Source organism: Podarcis cretensis (assembly GCF_951804945.1).
Source record: "Podarcis cretensis genome assembly, chromosome: 2".
Taxonomy (NCBI): Eukaryota; Metazoa; Chordata; class Lepidosauria; order Squamata; family Lacertidae; genus Podarcis; species Podarcis cretensis.
In genome coordinates, this window is record NC_137171.1 from 55,615,927 (window position 1) to 55,636,023 (window position 20,097).

At 39.9% G+C, this 20,097-nt stretch overlaps 1 protein-coding gene across 10 annotated transcripts in view; it reads right to left on the reverse strand.

Annotated features, from left to right (window-relative positions):
• The window catches only part of ARHGAP26 (Rho GTPase activating protein 26), a 215,783-nt gene that overhangs the window by 12,153 nt on the left and 183,533 nt on the right, over positions 1-20,097 (reverse strand). For 4 of the 10 annotated variants that reach the window (XM_079967947.1, XM_079967949.1, XM_079967956.1 and 1 more), the window contains 2 exons: positions 4,195-4,266; positions 2,134-2,244 (listed from right to left, as the gene is read on the reverse strand). The exons of 2 other annotated variants lie outside the window; for them this stretch is intronic. In XM_079967947.1, the coding sequence (XP_079824073.1) occupies positions 2,134-2,244; positions 4,195-4,266 (183 nt within the window). Of the gene's footprint in view, positions 1-2,133; positions 2,245-4,194; positions 4,267-12,557; positions 16,539-20,097 lie in introns of those variants that run through there. 4 more of the 10 variants (XM_079967950.1, XM_079967951.1, XM_079967954.1 and 1 more) reach the window with 2 other exon arrangements.

Consider the following 20,097-nt stretch of genomic DNA (forward strand, 5'->3'; position numbering starts at 1 on the left):
CATGTGTCTTTTCTGTGCCCTGTTAATAAACTATAATGTCTACCATGCATCCCTGTAAAAAGCAAGCAAGTGAGCGAGTGAGAGAGATAGATAGTGAGAGAGAGAGAGATAAAGAAAAAGAACAAGGTTATTAGCTGATTGCATAGAACTCCTACTCAAGGTTAACCCTGAAGAATTTTAAGACATCGTGTTAACTTCACTGCTTAGCAAACATCTGAAGGAATGCAGAGGTCTTCATCATTTGTGTTCCAGAGTAAGGATGGGTGTTGCCATTTCAAGGTTACATACAGCAATGAATTTCCTTTGACCGATACCAGGCGCCAAGGCCGCCCAGAAGTTCTGTCCCTGATCAAAAGAGATATCTGTGGTTGCTTAGTAGTCAATTACATCCTGCACATTCTCAGAAGAACAGATACTGAAATCAGGTTTCAGGATGAATCCTGGACACACATTACAGCATCACAAGCAACTACTGTAACAACTTTTACACAGGTAGCAGACATGTGAATGCACATTGTATGTGGATTTCCATTGCTGTCACAGAGCATCCTGCCATGGTTACTTGTAAAGAAAACTGTTTTCTGTCCAGTGTAACTTCATGATCATGAGCCCTACACTATGCCACTTAGTAAAGGGGTTTTATCTCCAGTTATTGTCAATGTAAGGTAAGAAAGCTATATAACAAAATGTATTTTGAATATAATATACAAACAAGCCCAAAGAATCAAACCTACTAAGATCAAAGGAAGCACTTCCTACTTTGGGCTCAACTTGTTGAGTGGAAGCTAATCAATATAGGGTTGGATGGATTTGTACACTTCTGCTCTATGTCACTTTCACATGTGTTCATTCGCTGGTTCATCTCACCTTTCATGTAAGAATCAGTAAGGCAGCTCCAGAAGTGGTGCTTGCTTGTATTGAATTGAAAAAGAGGGAAATGCTCCTAGCAGTGCAGAGTAAACTAATGCATGGATGCAGACATCTTAATCAAGGCACACATCTGGCTATCATGGAGACCATACATTAGCTGAGTTTGTCCTTGTGACTGCTCTTGCATTTTCTGCAGTTCTCTCCCAAAGTGGATCAGGGCCCAAGGAAGTTCATTTTCAACTTGGGACTCCCTTCCTCTGGACTGTTTTGCGCAATTTTTAAAAATTGGGGGTGGGATACTTTTTCTGTGCATTTTGTACACTTGAACAATCCTCCTTGAGTTTATCACTGAATTAAAACTGCTAGAAAACTACAGCCAGCGGAAATTGTTAGTAAACAATGTTTCTAGCATGGGCTACCCAACTGTTGTTGAAATGTAAGGTTAGCTTGTAAATGAGAAGAGGACACCATCTCAAGTAAAGATAGCCCAAGTCCTGGGAACCAATGCTGGGCAAACATTTGTGGCTACCATTCTGTACTTACTTACCTGGGAGTAAGCCCCACAGAACTCAGTAGACATGTATAGGACCACTCTTGGAAATCAATGAAGACTGTAATATTATTGGTCTTTTGCAACTATATCCATCTCTTTGGCTGAATGGGCCTGAATTTTAAGAGGTCAAACAGTTTTTGAATGTCTGTAAATGGTCAGTATATATTCACCCATATTAAATGTTCCAGTTCTCATAAACGTCACAACCTCACTGCCTCAAAAACCCTCTATTCTCACTGACACAACTGAATCTGAAAAAAGGAAAACTGGACTGTAGTTAAATGTCAGGCTTAAAAAAGATATAATGCACTTTTTATCTGAAACTATTCATATTTGGAGAATGGAAATGAAAGCTTACCTACTGAAGAGATGGTTTTAGTGAGTATCAAGCAAGTCCAGCAATTTGGCAAATATAAAACAAAGTCAAACACAATTGAAGGGGATTCTCCAAAGCTGGGATAAGAAGAAAGCTAAGGTAGACAGTGCTTAGATCACTCAACCAATCACTCCTCTGGAGGTCATGGAATGTTTCAAAGTTTCCTTTCCTGATGCCTGGCGGCAGCTGAGGGATTGTGACACTCTGGTAACTAAAACAAGCTGGGCCACAGTGAGGAAGCAACGCAGGGAAAAAGAAGCTTGTAAACGTAAAATATGATAGCAGCAGTGGCAACTTAATTGAGCAAAACAAAACCCTCAAACCTGCAACAGACCTGATGGGGGATGAGTCGCTGGACGTAGAGGAGGTGGGCATAGGGCTGGATGGTGCGGAGAACATAGGCCAGGACGGTGAAAGGGGTGATGTTGGACTTGGATTCTGAGGGCTGCAAGACAGAACCGGATAACTCATCAAGACACAGGAAACCACAACACAGACAGATACACACACTTAAGGTGCTTGGGAAATTTTCGTAGCATCAGAGGAAACTACAAAATGGAAATGTTGGGAACTCCAGAAAATTGCTACAAGACTGGAGGTTTGTTTATCCACATGCAAACACATGTGTGCACACAGCCACGCCTCCCCATTACACCTGGTTTGCCATTACCTGGCTGGCAAACTTGGCTCTTTGCCTCATTCAGTAATAGCATTCCAAACTACAGAGCCCACCTCACTGCACACAGCTGCTTACGTTTTCATATTTCCAAACAACTAACAACATTTCCAAACTACTAACGCCCACAACTTTTATTTCAGTTCGTTCATGGTGCTATGTGTGTGCATCATGAAAAATGATACCCTGTTTACATTTAGGAGTAAATGAGCATGCTGGAAAGCCAAGTGAGCATGCTGTTAAAAGGAGGGCAAGGAAGAAGTGCTAGTGCTGCCTCTTCCACTCCAAATGGAATGCCAGTAAGACAAGACAACAACAAAACCCACCACCCTGCCCCACAATAAATCAGGTAGAAATGAAAAACTGAATTTCCACTGAGATGGTGTTAATACAAAGTACATTTAACATGCCCTCTGTCAGTAGCAATGAGCAGGCCTGCGTTGCTGACCTTGCTTCCCAAAGCCATGCACTGCTGCCAGTTACTGAGAGAAGGGGGAGCAAGGCAGCAGAGAGCTCGGCACGGTGCAGGCGCGGTGTCAAGATCACTTGATACTGTATCCCACTGCTGTACCCACACCGTCCCAAGCTGCCTGCTACTTTGGTCCTCCCTCTCTCCCTCCTGGCAACCAGCAGTAGTACACTGTCTTCTTTGATTATCCAGTTTAGATAGGATGGTGGGCTTCTCATATAGAAGAAAAGAGGCACATATTTGAGTACAATTTCTAAATACAATTATCACTTCAGTACACCGCTCAGCCAATTTCTCTACCACCGGCCCTAAAGGATCTTTTTTGGCTCCCAGTACTTTTCTGAGCACAATTCAAAGTGTTGGTGCTGACCTTTAAAGCCTAAACAGCCTCGGCCAGTATACCTGAAGGAGCGTCTCCACCTCCATCATTCTGCCCGGACACTGAGGTCTAGCGCTGAAGGCCTTCTGGTGGTTCCCTCACTGCGAGAAGTGAAGTTACAGGGAACCAGGCAGAGAGCCTTCTCGGTAGTGGCACCCGCCCTGTGGAATGCTATCCCATCAGACATCAAGGAGATAAATAACTACCTGACTTTTAGAAGATGTCTGAAGGCAGCACCTTTTAATGTTTGATGTCTCACTATGTTTTGTTGGGAGCTGCCCAGAGTGGCTGGGGCAACCCAGTCAGATGGGCGGGGTATTATAATTATAATTATACAGTAATTACCACTAGAAACCTAGTTTAGGAGGTTCCAATAAGGACCAATCTACTACAGCACCATCAGTTTGCAGTTGAGGATAATATGGGTAACATCCAAGTAACTAAGACTGCTTGTCACTAATGGCCAGAATGTTGTGAAGAAATGTTTGAAGTCCCCTTTCCTTCAAACATATTACCCCACTTTTGGAGGGGTTGGGTTTGAATACCTGGTTCTGGTTGAAGAGCAGCACCAATGGGTTAGTTTCTTGTCATTCATTCAATTTGGATTTCAGAATTTCGTAAAGACTGCTGCACATGCTCAGTATGATCTTAATATGGCTTCCTGCTGCTGCTACTCATTTGTGCTATCTTTTTTCCTTGCAGGTAAACCATACACAGGGGACAATTATGTACAATAACACACCATTTATTTTTATTCTATGGAAAACACACCAGTTAAATTGTAGCTTGTATATGGGCCTTGCGAATTCCCTGCTGAGGGACACATGGATAAACAGATCAATTAGAAACATCATGCCAGAAAAAGACAAACCTGGCTTCCACCTTTTCAGGATGAAGAGATGTGTGAAAAGTTTGTGAAAGGTGAAAGTAGGGAACATTTTTCCTTTAAATAAAAGGGAATAAATAAAAGGTAAAAAAAAAATGCTCAGAAATGTTATCTTTCACACACACACTGTACCATCCATTCCGCATGCCCTATGTATATTTCTTTTCAGAGAGAGAGAGAGAGAGAGAGAGAGAGAGAGAGAGAGAGAATGTATGTATATACACACACACACACATATATATATGAGAAAGTATACTGAATGGTCTTCTATTACTGGAGCTGCATAAACACCTTTTTTTCAGTCAGTCCATTTTGACAAGATTTGTATGAAGATTCTCCTTACTTGGAGTTGAATGGAACTATGAAACTGGTCTTGCTTTTCTGGCCAGAATTACTCATGGGTGTGGTTTTCTTGCAAAGGCGAAAAAAGTAACACGAAATGGAAGGAACTGTATATGCCTCATTCTGAAATTAATTGCAGAAATTCTCAAAGAGAATCAGGTATTAACCGGTGCCGAACATGGGAAAATGGAGAGCTGTCTAACACGAAGTCAGATCATTAGCCCGCCGAGAACAGCATGGAGTGTCAGAAGCTTTCCAGCGTTTCTTCACAGCGGTTTTCTCCAGCCTGACCTGGCAATGCTGGGGATTAGATCTGCATGTGAAGCCTGTGCTCTACCAATGCATGTGGCTAGCCCTTCTCCTGGTGCATGGAGAAGTGAATATGAATAAGAAAAATATATTTACTCCTTAGGCTAGTGGCCTTCCAACATACAAAGAGATGTTTTGTTGCTTCTTGAAAATATGTTTGCTTTATTGACAGTAAATCAGGCACCAACATAATATCTTGAGTTCTTTAGTTATCAGTATTATTTAAGCTCTTTGATTTTACTCACATAATGTGGGATTGGTTTACAGCACATACTGGTAGAGTGATTAAGCTCCTACAAGGAAGAGAACACAGTATTTTCTTTCACTGTTAGAACTGAAGACAGAGATAGTGCACTGTACTGAATTCAGATAGTTTTACAGTGTTGCTATATACTTGTGGTTTATAATCCTAGAGCTCTAACAGGGAAAAAAAGAGTTGGGAAAGGAGGCAAAAAAAAAAAAAAAAAGCATGCTGTTGTGCTGTTGAAGATCTACCAAATAATCTGACCTGGGCAATTAGAAACCTTTTTTACCAAATTTGGGGAAGCTAGCACTCCAAATCACCGGTTGACACATACACTTCCCCAACCTAGAGCCCTCTCATCAGCTCCAGGCAGTGATCATGGTATCAGTTCATAGGTGTTTGAGCTGGAAGGTCTTTTTCCACAAAACGGTTTGTGGATTTTCCATATGGATATTCAAGGGCAGCAGGAATGGGAACCTATGGCCCTACAAGTGCCATTGGCCTACAACTCCCATCATCCTCAGGCAGCATGGCTGTTTGTTAGGTAAAATTGAGTACTTAGTCCCAATCCCTGGAGGGCACAAAGTTGGTGAAGGGTAGTCGAAAACCTAAGTTTCACTACAGGTTTGCAGGGAAGATATGTGCCATAGTGTGAAGATGGAGGAAGTGTTTTCCCCTCCTAAATGCCACAAAGGCATTAGATCAGAGTTAACCTTCTAGTAGTTCTAGCCAGCTGTGTTGAGAAAGCTACCAGGAAGTTAAGTTTATGAGAAGTCAGCACTGCAAAGCACATATTAAAGCAATAATTTAAGGTGCACTTCCAGTTGATTATTGTCACCAGCTGATAATAAATTTAAGCAAGTTTATTTTAAAAAACACAAATGACTCAAACAGAAATTTACAAATATTGCACATCCCTGTTAACAGAGGTCAGAAACTGCAGTCTTTTGCTTATCACAGCTTTTGGTTTGGCCTGTATTCAAATACATCACTGTGAAAGCAGTATGTAAATATGCACAGAAAGCTTAGCTATTTAATTCTGAATAATGTTTAACCGACAGAATTCTTATCTCAGGAAAATATACAGTTACTTAGAAACATGTTATGGTTAAAGGATATAATTAAGATCTTTCCCCCCTTTTCAAACCCTTGGATTTTTCTACTGTACAGAATCATTATTACGTTGAGGGAATAATGCAACTTTCTGTATACACAGAGCACACCCACACATTCACACATTGCCATTCATCCAACTTTCCTTCTGTACATGAAGATCAGCAACCAAACCAATGCTGGAATTCTCATTTAGTCACAGTAAGGGCTGCTTCTTACTCTACGGTAACTAAAATTGCATCCAGATGCTAAGCAGGACCCATGTACCAGATTTCTAAGAAAACGAGTCTCCAACGTATCTCCACATCACCACAAGCACTCACTAGGTGTGCCAGTTGATGACAAGCCATTCATTGAGAACCAAATCTGATTGGGAAGCCTAAGTCTTAGGCAGATATGTCTAGGTCAAGCCTACTTCACTGCATGTTGGCTTTTTGACTGTTAAAATCCTCAATACCCAACTATTCTACATTTTTTCATTGCTGTTTTCTTTTTCAGTGCAATTTCCCTCCTCTTGTTTTGTCCTCACAGGCATCGGCCTCATTTGTGACAAGCTGCCATTTAATCGGAGTGGCTATGATGATCTTAATGGTGTGATCACTTCAGGAGTGCTTGTAAACACAATCCAAGGGGATCCAACTGAATTGAATGGCAGTGTGGGCAAATGAGCCTAATGACTGCACAAACAAAGAAGAAACAAAATGGTTATTGAGCACGGAGCACAAAATGCTAGAAAACAAATGCTAGATATGCTGATGACCTTTTCAGTAATGTGTGGCTACATCCAATCAGATGTACTGTCTCTTAAGCAAATGTATGATTTAATTTATACCATGCCCCACCTCCCCAAAAAGCCCAGTAATTATAAACATTAAAAGATATAATTCAGTACAGGCCCAGATTCATCCATGTGGTCTCCCAAAGGTGGCTGCAAAGTTTATTTACTTGCACTGGAAACCCATTCCCCCCAAATTTGGCAACACTTGGGAGTAAAATTCAAAGACAGATTTCCCAAGAGCTTCAAACAAAGCCAGAATTTTGTCCATAGTTTTCTACAAAATACTTGCAATGTAAGTAATGGCATTGCTTCACTCCCAACTGCCCAGGCATCATTTTGCTTGCATTTCTTAAGACCTGGAAGCCAATGTGTTGCCATTGTTCCCAATTTTACATCAGATTCATGTGTCCTACATTGGAGTCCTACATTTGTTTTTGTTTTTTTGGCTGCAACTGTCTGGGTTTATTCTAGGCAGCCTTAATATTCGTTTTATAAAAACTATAATGTAGACAAAAGGTAGTGGGGGGGGGGGATAAACACTGCACTGAATTTCCACAAACACTTAATATGAAGGGGTGGCAAAAATATTTCCCCAAATGTCTACCTCTTTTATTTCTTACAGAAAGTCTTCACAGTCCCAATATACTGCTACTGTGGTTTGAACAAATAAGTTAACCACAACCAGAAAGATTTAGCGATATGACAGCAATACAAAAGGAAAACAAAGCTAACACACGAGTGAGGGCCATCCCTAGTCCAAATACATGTTCCTCATTCTGAATTAGCTTTGTTCACAGTTGCGTAAGGGAAAAGCCAAATCTACAGTGGTGCCCCGCAAGACGAACGCCTCGCAAGACGGAAAACCCGCTAGACAAAAGGGTTTTCCGTTTTGGAGGCGCTTCGCAAAACGAATTTCCCTATGGGCTTGCTTCGCAAGACGAAAATGTATTGCGAGTTCCTGCGGGGTTTTTTCCCTCCCCCCCCCTTATCCTAAGCCGCTTATCAGCTGATCCGCTAAAAGCCACTAAACCGCTAATAGCGCTAGTCTGCTAAGCTGTCAATGGGCTTGCTTCGCAAGACGAAAAAACCGCTATACGAAGAGCCTCACGGAACGGATTAATTTCGTCTTGCGAGGCACCACTGTAGTTGCTACAGGAATACACACAGCAGAAGCTAAATGGACTGCAAGACTTTCTCTCTAAATTGGCACCACAGCACCACCACCTGAACACCAAGCATCAGGGAGAAAAGTCTCTGTGTTTGAGTGTATGCATGGGGGCGGGGAGGAAGCATGGCCTTGTTGTCAACAGCTTCTGCCTCAGTGGTTTGGTTCAGCTGCAGATTATATTTTAACATGGAACTTTTATTGCATTTTTATGCTTTATTTTTACCAGTAAAGTTTTTTGATGTTCAAAAGGATATTGTTTCATTGCTAATTATACCGCTTTAAATGTGGATCTTGACTGAATTTTGCAAATTTGATTTTCATTTGAAACGTTTTGATATTTTATAATGCTGTGTTTATGACGCCTTAAGATCTGCTGCAGTCTGCATAGAGATATTTCCAAAAATATAAATCGGTATAGAAATTATATCTAAATATAACTGCGGTTTATGGGATGGGGAGTCTTTGTGGCCTAAAGATAAGGCTTTGAAGATGAGGCCATTTAAGCTCAGTCTTAGTTAAAACCAAGTAGAGCTCATTTATTTCTAAACTGTTGCCTCACAGAACAATATACAACTGTAGCAGTGTATATTTATGAGAAGTGAGCAAAGTGGAAAAAAATAACAATTCCCTCCAACAAAATGAGACATTGACTCCTGCCCAGGATCCTTTGCTTTGTGATGTGTATGCAGGAGACAGTCATAATTAGCAGCAGGTTAGAGACACATCTACATAGCAAGTTTGCCCATGCTTCACGTTGTGTATTGAGCTGCTTAACTACAAGGACAGGGTTTCACAAATCATCTTGCCAGGGCGCCCACTATTTGTAAACTGCAGGGAACACAGGGCTACTGGTTTTATGATTAGCAGATCAATGCATGAGAACCACACTGCTTCTGCTTCCTGCAAAAGGGAAATGAAACAAGATCCTCTCCCCCCCCCCCGAGTTCTCTCACGTACATAGAGTGTTTGAGAGAAGGTCAGGAGGGTGGGTGGGGCTGCAGAGGACACACAAAGCTATGCAAGTGTCTGGAGAGGAAGAACCCTCTCCTATGGCAAGTCCTCTGCACATGATGCCAGATAACTCAGGGAAGGAATGAAGTCTTTTGCAGAAGGCAGAAATAACAAGTGCTTTTTAATATATGTTGCCCTGACCATTTAAAAAAGAAGTGTTATAATGTGAAAGAATGATGCCAAAGTGTGAGAGAATGAATGCCATGCCAGCAATGTTCCTTAGTCTCCATGAGCTGTAGGATGACTGTAGAATGGGCATCCCCATCTGCATTATAGTTAGGTGGAGTGGACCACTCTTGGCTAGAACACCAGCACCCAAATAGCTTGTGGGAGGAACTGTGTCCTTGATCCCACCAAAAGAAAACAGGTGGGCACATACACTTTGGGGAAGTTATGAGTCACAGATTCACTGCACCGATAAGGTCGTTGTCTTGCAATACTAAGGCACATTCTCATCCGTGAATAAGAATAAGCAACATTACTTAAAAATGCAAAGTCTGCAACCTCTTTACTTTGAAGAATGAACCAACCTATGTGTGTTCTTCCTAGAAGTACACGTAATCCTGTAGAAACATGATGTGTAAACAAGTCCTCAGGAATTCATGTGCAAGTTAACTCTTTCAGATTATGACTATGTCTACCTCAGCTTTGATCTGCCACTGATGTGGAAATGACAAAGAGTGCAAGTCTGCACTGCATGCCTCTGGTTTTGTGTCACCGTTTTGTGCTTCAACATTGTCACTGAAAAAGCGCAAGGGCTTGCTGTGACTGGTCTGGGTGATTCCTGGCTATTGTCCTGTATTCTATTCCTTTCCTTTTTCATATGTACCAATGTACCAATGCATCTGTGACCCCATTCACTTGAATACTTTGCTAATTTCATATTCCAGGAGAAATGAAAGTCAGCACATTTACTAGGGTAGGTTTGGATACACAGGTGCAGTTATTAAAATATAGTACTTAATTGTTTTTAGGTTTCTTTTTTATATATAGAAAACAAACCTGATTGTGCAATTTATGAGAAGTAGAGAACATATATATAAACAGATAACTCTGTTTTCTGGGACAGTGACTGACCAAAGTCAAATTAGATTAACTGTGACAGTGTTGAAGCATATTGAGTGAATATACAAACAGAACCCTTTGAGAGTGGAAATTCTCATTATGTTCAGGAATATTCTTTTTACTTAGTAACATAAGAAGAACCCTGCTGGATCAGACAAAGGGCCCATGTAGCACAACATCCTGTTTTCCCCACAGTGGCTCAACCAGACGCCTCCAGGGAAGCCACAACAAGCAAGATGTGACAGCAAATAGCCCTAATCCAAATGGTTCACTTCTCAAGCATCTGGTATTAGTACAAAGCTCTTCAATTAAAAAACAACCCTACTTTAGTGAATTTGAATTGTCACCAGAATCAAAGTGAGAGAAATACATTTCAGGAGTGTTTCTATAAAGAATATTTCCTTTGGCTATTATCTTGCTTAAAAAAAAACCCCAACATACTGGGGAGAAATGGATGTCATATTAAAATTTGTTGATTAGATTCTGATTTTTAAAATTGTTAAAAAAGACACACACACACACACCCTCCAATAGCCATTGGCTTACTTGAACTTACGCTGAACACATCGGCACTTTAAAAAGTCCAAAGTAAATAAGAGACCTGCACATTCTGTGCAGTCCTGGACATGAGTAACTGCATAGTTGTTTTAATCTCAGTGTATCCTGTGGGCCACACCATCCTTTCCCACAAGATACCAAAGGTAGAGAGCACGTAAGGCATGCACACACAGCTATAGAAGCCTATTTCTGCCCTCTAATGGAAAGAACGTGACATTTCTACTCAAGTGCAGGTCCCCTTTATCAAATGAGAGCCCAATGGCCTTCCTGCTTCTACCTTAATTTCACTTTGAAGATGAAGTATATATGTTTCTCTGTTCCCTGGACAGTAAAGATATTGCAGGAGGGGGCTATCTGCACTGAGGCCTACACAACATACAACAACAGCAACAGGGAGGGGCCGCCACAAAGGCAGAAATGGGTACATTACTGGGAGAGGTGCCTTTGAAGACAGGCTGCCTCCTCCTGACAGCAGTTGCAAGACAAGTTAAAGTGACAAATTTGTTGGCTCTAGAATGTCCTGCAGGGAAAAAATACCTGCTAGCCCAGTTTAGAGTCCTAACCTATATTATTACCTCAAAGGGCAGATAAGGCCAGTAGGGAACTCCCAAGCTTAATGTATAAACCTAACCATGCTAAGGATTATGGGCAGCAAGTGAGGCTTTTCAGCTGTTTTTCATTACCACCTTGATCCAGAGAATACCTGTACTCATGTAAGGTAGACAATCAGATTTTAAGAAGCACAATGAATGAAGTTCTCTCTGTGATGATTTAACCAAGCAAACTGGTCAGGAACAAGAACAAAAACATATAAATTTATAGCACATTTTCCTTGGATTTTCACATATCTCAGTCATCCTTATAGAGCCCTGTAAAGTAGGACAAGCATTATGCACATGGAGCTGTTCCAGCACTTCAGTGACTGGAGAAGCTCATGCTTGCCAGGAACTCCCTCTCTATGCTAGTCCACTTACAGAGGTTTAGTGTGGGATCTCGTAGGAGTCCTGTTAAAGTTGACAGTCTGAAGTTTTGGCAAACAGCACAATCTTATCTGGTGTTACACATATGCTGAACAGGATTTAGGAGACAACGTGTGACAGATGCATTTGCAACAACAGAACTATACATTTCACAATTTTTAAAGCAAAGCTCTACCTTCTGAAGTTAATCAGATACTTAATTATATGAAAGTCTAGACTGGTAAATTTATTGTGTACTGTGTGTACTTTTACAAGAATGGGTGGCTATAGGTGGGAACTGATTGAGAGGCAATTTAGGACAGTGGATGTGCTTGGTAAGGTGGCTATCTATTGTGAGGGAAATGGGACCAGTCTGCTTTTCCCTTTAATTCCTGAGGAGGGGCACTTATGTGATAAAATCCTCCTTACCATTTGGCAGGGTAATATGGCAGGCTAATATGGATTATAAATTTGCAATATACAATTAGGTGAACTGCTGCTTAACCATCTTATCAAACTAAATGTGATATATATATATATATATATATATATATATATATATATATATATTTACTGCTCTCTGAGCTGTCTTGATAAACATGATAGTAGGGTGTGTTGATTTCATCAACTTCCAAAAATGAGGGGCGTTAAAAAGTTGTAACATGACTTGGAAATTTTGGTTAAATGACTATAATATAGTGTGATATACTATGTTTCCTTCTTAACCTAAACAATGCAATGCTATATTTATACCATCCGTTCTGTATCCTGTTATGTGAAAGGAAACTGACCAGCTAAGCATGGCTTTAGGATATATTTTTATTAAACACTGTTTATTTGGAATAAATACTCTCCCAACCATGGAAGTGACAAAAGCACATTGCTTACATTTAGACAATGGTGTATAGATTTACTTTACCTACATAAAAAGAAAGAAAAAGGAATATACAGCATCTGGAGTTCAGTCCCCTTTTCCTATCTGTTGTTGCAGGAGATACTTCTTATGTGAAGCAGAGTGGGAAGACAGATATGAAAGATTACTTTTGACACAAAGATGCCAAAAGCAGGAAACAAAAAAACCCAGCTAAAATTAGATTTGTTGAGTTAGGACATTCATTTCTCACAAATGGCAAACACTGTGAAGAGGGAATACTATGAGTCAGCAGCCCAAAATATTCCACGGCTTTAGAACAGGCTCATGTACATCACAGGCTATGGTTCCCGAGCAAACAAATCAGAGATGATTTCCAGAGGAATCAAGCCGTGTTAGTCTGTTGCAGCAAAAAACAACAAAATTTTCATATGGCACCTTAAAGAATAACAAATTTATTAGAGGATAGGCTTTCACGAACTATAAAAATCCACTTCATCAGATGCATGAAGTGCTACCCTGAGTTACAGGTGTGTGTATATATACATATAGTGATGGGGACTGTAAACAGTGAGGTGAGAAGGAAAGGAAATGCAGAAAGTACAGGTGGTAACACAAGTAACCCACAGCTGTACAAGTCAATGGCAAAATAGTAAAGCAAAACTGCTGGTGTTTGGAATTAACATGCAATAGGGAAGCATGTATTTTTATTTTATGAACTGTCCTGAGATCTGATGAAGGGCAGTATAATAATAATAATAGAAGAAGAAGAAGAAGAAGAAAATCTCAAAAGTGATGCTGGAACGGGACTGATCTATACTTAAGGAGGAGGGCCTGCTTTTGGCCTAAATGTTAAGAACCCATTCAGAATAACCTAATTTATCTTTCAGGATTTAGGCTGCCCAGTTGCAAATCTGTCTTTGACGGATAGTAAAAACTTTTTTTTATAAAAATATAGGCTAGCTTTTAATCAGTAACCTGCTATTTTCAAGTTTTAGTTATGTTGTCTCATATGAATATTTTGCTAATAATGTCTTATTTTTTTCATTTTCATGATGTGTTATTTTATTATTGTAAGCCACTTCAGTTATTATTTTAATAGAGTACAACATAAACAGTAAATAACAATGAAATGAAGTAAATAAAGTGACAAAATGGTACAGAGACAACAAATGTAGCGTCACAGGTGATTTCTATTCCTTCTGTTAGAAAGGAAAGTCCTGTGCTCCTTATCAGAGACAGAAGAGGAAGGCAGGAAGAGTCTCATCCTTGGGTAGCTTTTCCTCCCCATTCTCAGGATGCCCTTCTGACACCAACTGGGAAATGAAAGCAGCAAGAGCATCTCCCACAGCAACAGCTATTAAGACAATGAAAAACTGGCAAAGTATTCTGTGCATTCATGCTGAGCCAGAAGAAGCTACATTACAAACTTGCCAGGGACATAATTGCTAAAAAGCACAAAATGCTGTCCTAAATGTTTGTGAGGAAACACAGCCTGTGTGGAACACAAATTCAAGTACTGTATGCTGCTTATTAAGAATTTTCGCAGTTCCTAAAGATAACTTATTTTATGGAGGATATATTTTGTAAGTTTTCTGCACCATTATGGGGGCATATACAGATCCATACTCAGAAATGGAGGGGTTTCAAAGGCTACATTGCTATTGATTTCTAAGTCTATTCTGTGCCTAGAGAGGAGGGTTCTTTACCAGCACATCATATACACACACGTTCACATTTTTTACAAAGGAAAAAGATGGTAAAATATGTCTGTACATACAAAATGCAAAATGTCAAGGTTGATTACTTCCTGGAGAGAGTGCTGTTCTATACATTCATCAAGAACAAAAAAGCAAAAAAGGGATGATTAAAAACTGATTAAAAAGGAGGGCTCCTACCGGGGTCCTTTGAAGAAGTGGCATAACTTTATTTGGAGAGATAGCCTTCTATGATTCAGGTATTATACTTACTATATTTGTATAATCTGCCTAATAACATCTGTTATCTAGGTGGCTCACATAAATAAAAGAATATAACATTAATATAGAAAATCATAAAAAATGCAGCAGGGGAAAAAAATCCCCACTGAAGAAAAGATTAAGGGCTGTATCCGGTGGTGGCCTCACCAGCAGAAAGCACCTGTTTCTGTGGGATCTGGCATTCTTCAGCAACAACACACCCTACACACACACTGTAGCTGTTCACACCATACTTCTCCAGAGGATTCCCTAACCCTTGAGAGCAACCTGTGGGTAGAGTTGGGGGGACGGGACGCAACAACAAAACCTGAGTTTCTCACACTGCACAAAGGCCACCAACTAAACCATTCATAAACACCAGTATCATGAAGAAGGGACTGAATGGCAGGGTGACTTTGCTCAATATACCACATGTGAACAAAAAAAGGTGTCTTATGGCAGGCTTCACTGTTGGTCCATCCATTTATTTAAGCAGATTTCTATCTCAGCCGTCTGTTGTAATCAAATATTCAGAGCAATCCATTACTGTCTGCTCCAATAGCTCTTCAATATTTTAGGCGATGATATTTTCCAAGATTGTTCTTCAAGATTCTCTTAACTGAAATTGAACCTGGGGTCTTCTGCATACAAAGCATGTGGTCCATCCCTGAGCTGTGTGCCCTTCCAATTTTTTTATTATTTTAACAATGCATTCAACGGACATACATACCATGCTGTATCCAGCTAAGTTCTACTCAGAACAGACCCACTGAAATAAATGGACCCAAGTTAGTCATGTCCATTAATATTAATGGATGCACTCAGAGTATGACTAACATTGGGATACAACCCACAATCATCAATGTGCATAACTGTATTGCTAAACTGTTAAGAAAAAACAACCCAACCCTACAAACAGCTACTTTGCTGCCCATAGATGTCTTTGTAGTTTACAAAAGTTGTGAAAGGTTTCATGAAAATAAATGGAAGCACTCAAGAGTAAGTGCCTTGAGAATTATGGCCATAGTAATCTTAACTAGCTGCTTTCATGTCCTGGGCAGAAGCTAACATTAATACCCCAGCAATGTGCGGACACCTTGAAAACAAGACTGGCACAACTTTCTGTCAGAAGGGTTTACTAGTGATTGCTCCAGTATTTTCACTGGAGTTTTTTTGTGTAAACCAGATCAAGTTTTGGAAGGGAGAACAAAAAACAGAACTCCACATTTGTCTTCATATTATCTCTCCTCCCCACCTCTTCCTTTAGTTCTGGCACAGTGCACCAGTTCTATGTTACTGGTGTTCTGTATGCCTGCACCTTAGCCAAGAGCCCACCTTCCTGAGTGTTAGCTGTGCAACTGATAAATGTTTGTATCTTCTTTCCCATATTCTTGACTCCTTCACTCAAAATTACAACATTCAATGCTTGGAAAAAGAAAAAGAGGCAAAAATGTAGGTCTACCTAGCAATATAATGAACAACTTTAGTAATTAAATCCTTAAAAGATATTAACAGCCAACCAAATCACAAAGTTTATCAAGGTGTATATAACAAATGTGGATAGGTAACTGGGAAGCAAACAAAATCACTGATAAGAGAGATGCTATTTCAGCTTTTGATTGCCCTTGCACCCCCACCCCATCATCCACTTGGAATCAAATCACTGGATGCAGAGCATGTATTTATAATAAAAATGCTGCCTCTTCCATCTACTTTTGAGATGAAGGGGGATAGAATGTAGAAAAATAAAATAAACGATTCTTCAAAATGTAAAGTGTGCTAATTTGTGTGTGTGTTTTCTGGGTATGGTACTCTCATGGACATAGTATAACTCCCAGTCAGTCCACTTCAAAAGCAGTTGATCAACATCGCTTGTCAACGCTGCCACCTTCCACAGATGTTTGGCTTGAAGTAGGCACATCTTCAAAGGCTTCTGTTGGATCAGGGGGGATTCTAAATATGAGAACATGGGTGAAAAAAAATAGAGCATAACCAGAAAAAAGACAAGCAACCTGCTAGAATTCTTAGGCTATTGATAATTTCACAGCTTAGCACTTCTTTGACAACTCTGTCTGCACATCAGCTTCCTCACGACCATAATGCTGCCAAATGGAAAGGCTCAAGGGCATGTTAATTGATGGTTGGGATCCATTACAATGGCAAAAAGGATCAGAGAGATTATATTACCTCCATCTGGTGGTAAAGTGGCGGTGCTATAGCTACAGCTAATTTATGAAGTTAATTAAGCAGAGGGATCTCCTTTCAGAATGAGACAGGATGTCTTTATGACTTAAGGGTTCTATTTTTCTCTGTGGATCATTAGGAAAAATCTACAATTAATGCAGAAATCTGAGCCAATTAAATGACAAGGCGTCTTGACAAAGCCAATAGGAGGAGGTTACGGGAGACAAATTCCCGTGATTGTGGTGACTGCTTCAGGTATATTTATTCACTAATGAATATGCATGAAGTACACTTAGGGGTCCCTTTACCTTTACCTTTTTACACTTATGATAAATATCAAAAGAGAACGAAGAACCCTCTAGGTTTGTCAGATTAAAAAAACAACAACTGTATCCAAAATCCCTGATATTGCTGACTCTGGGCCATAGAACATCTCCAAAATCCACATCAGTTCAAACTATAACATCTCTTATGTAGCCTATTAGACTATCTGGGAAATTACTGTAAACACATTGAAAAGTTAAAAGTAGTAGAGTAAATTCAGCAGTAACAATTATTGGGATATAAAACTGAGAAAGTGAAAATATAGGGAGAAAAATTAGATTATGTAATGGAAAAGAAAATATTGAAATGAACCATTGAAATGAACCATGGGGAATGAGAAGGGAAATCAAATGCGTGTTTTACATTTGGATTATTGTTAATTGCTTTAATTGTAAAAATGAAATTTGTTTTTAAAAAGTAAATGAGACGTTTTCAAGGGTGTAACCTGATTAAAGCATGAAGAAAAAATAAATGAGCGGAAGAGTTAAGACAGTAGACTAAGCTGAGATGAGGCCGAGGCCACCTGCGAATAAAACATCATAGTAGTCAATACAAGGCCTTAAAATGAATGCCTAAATAGAGTTTTAGAAGAATCAGCATGAATATTTTGTTTGTGTGTGTGTGTGTCTGTGTGTGTGTGTGTGAGAGAGAGAGAGAGAACACGGGGGTGTGATTTAAGGATAATGCCCAAGTTTGTAAAAAAATTGTTAAAGAGAAGAGGAGAGTGAATCATTTGAGGAAAACATAATACATTCTGATTCTGCATATTAAATCTGAAACAATGATTTGATATTCAGGTAAATATAGCAGTAAGGAAGATACACAGTGGCTTATCAGTGCAACAGCGATGTTGCAGTCCAGAACAAGAAACCAAAGGAAGCAAGTAAAGACCAAAGAGGAAGGAGCCAATAAATGAAACCAGGTTGGATTGGGGGACAGGCAGGATTAGAAGAGGAAACCTGAGAAGAAAAGCCATTGGCAGAAACTATAAACCAAGATGGGGAACTTATGGCCCTCCATAAGTTGCTGGACTGCTTTCACATTAGCACTGGCCAGTCTGATAAATAATCAGGAACAACGGGAGCTGTAGTTCTGCAACATCTAGAGGGAGTTACATTGGCTGACTGTCTTAGCTATTTCTGGGACTTCTTGACAATTCTTATTCTATCGCATAAGGCACTGTTGCACCTGGGGCCTGTGTTGATGTTTTAATCCTGTCAAAAGTGAGAACTTTCCCTTACTGGATTGCAAACATCTTGACAGCTTGTTACATGAACATTTGGACAATTTGTGAACATTTGGTGTCTTCACACCAACTCAGTCAATTGTCACACAGACTCCACTGAACAATAAAATATCAAAAGTGTAGATTTCAAACCTTGTGGTATCTGTCACCTTGCAGTTGGTAAATTAAAAACAAAACAAAATTGAAATCTGAGACTGGACATGCTATAAATATGGAAGCCCTGGCCTATCCTGCCTGTCTCTCTCACACACAGTGAATTCTGTTGCTATGGAGCTCAAAGTTGTAAACACTCCATTAAAAGTTTTCCTTCAGAAAAATAATATCTAAACTAAAGCCACTGGGTCTTCTTGCAAATCCAAAGTGTGAAGATACCACTTATTTTGAGGAGATGAAGGCATGCGGCTGCTGTATTTGGCAGTAGCCACACAATTCCCATAACGTTGAGCTTTGGACTTGGAGTAAGACATGTAGAAAAATGAATAGTTTGAACAGTGAATCTCTGTGGATTTTAGAGAAAAGTTCTATGACTCAGAATTTTTCACTAAGAGAATATTCTGTTATAAATTCCCATGTGTCAAATGTTACCCCCCCCAAAAACCCCAAACCCGTGCCCCAAATAAAAACAAACTCAGAATGCTTCTCACTGAAATGTTAAGATTCAGTTTGGGGGTTTATAACATGGAGAAGAGATCTTCAAAGGCAAATGCAACCATGGAATTAAGAACAGCAAAAGCTTTCCAAAGCCCGCATGGCAAGTTAACAAGAACAAGAAAGGACTATGCAACAGGACAACATATGCACAATATTTTTTGCATTAAAAGCAGAAATAGCCACAGAAAGTAGCCACAACACGTTTACATTCTTTTTTCAGATATTGAATAGGATTCCCTTTTGACCAAGCAGGCTAAAATACTTGCAGTCTCCTCAAATTATGGATTGTAATTTTCCTCTTATGTGCACCCAAACAAGCCTGTTTCACTGATCTTGTGGTTTAGAATGATTGTTCTCCATTGTCAGTTCACGGCAGAATAAAGATCTTCAGGGATTATGAGGAATTCTGAAAACAGAGCCAAATGTTTGCAGAAGCCCTAACTGACATATCTCTCACTAGATATTTCTTGGACATTTAGAAATCATTTATGTATGCAGCAGCTGGTAAGCACAGAGATCTGGATAGAAGAGGTAACACGCGTTTCAAAAATTCATACAATAAAGTATATAGCAGAGAACTGGCATGGGATGCAATCTGAGTTTCAAGACACACTTTGTGATACTGAACAATATGTGATGCTCTTTTTCTACAGATGAAATTATTTTGATTTGCTGGTAAGCAGCAAGTGAAAATCAAGAAAATCTGTTGTGAATCTTGCCTGCCACCACTTTACCCTTTTCTCCCTATACTATATTTGCACTAGTCTGTCACTCTGCTGTTTTCATTGGCTATTTTCCAACATTATTAAGGCAGGGGCAGCGAAAGGAAAGTCAGGAAGAAAAAGGTGGGGACTCGTGTCTGCACTAAATGACTTGGAAGAGTTAAGAGAAGGCCTGGGGGGGGGGAGGGTTTCTCTGTGTGTAACAGTTTTAGTCCTTTGGTTACACAGGGGAAGAGAAAGGAGGAATTGGGAAAAAAGCAGGTGGCATTGGACAGGGGTAAAGACAGCATTTGGAGGAATGAGGAGGAGTATGTAAGGTAGTGAGGAAAGTAAATGTGTGTGTGTGAGAGAGTTTTATGGCTCTGGAGACTGGGGAGAATAAAGC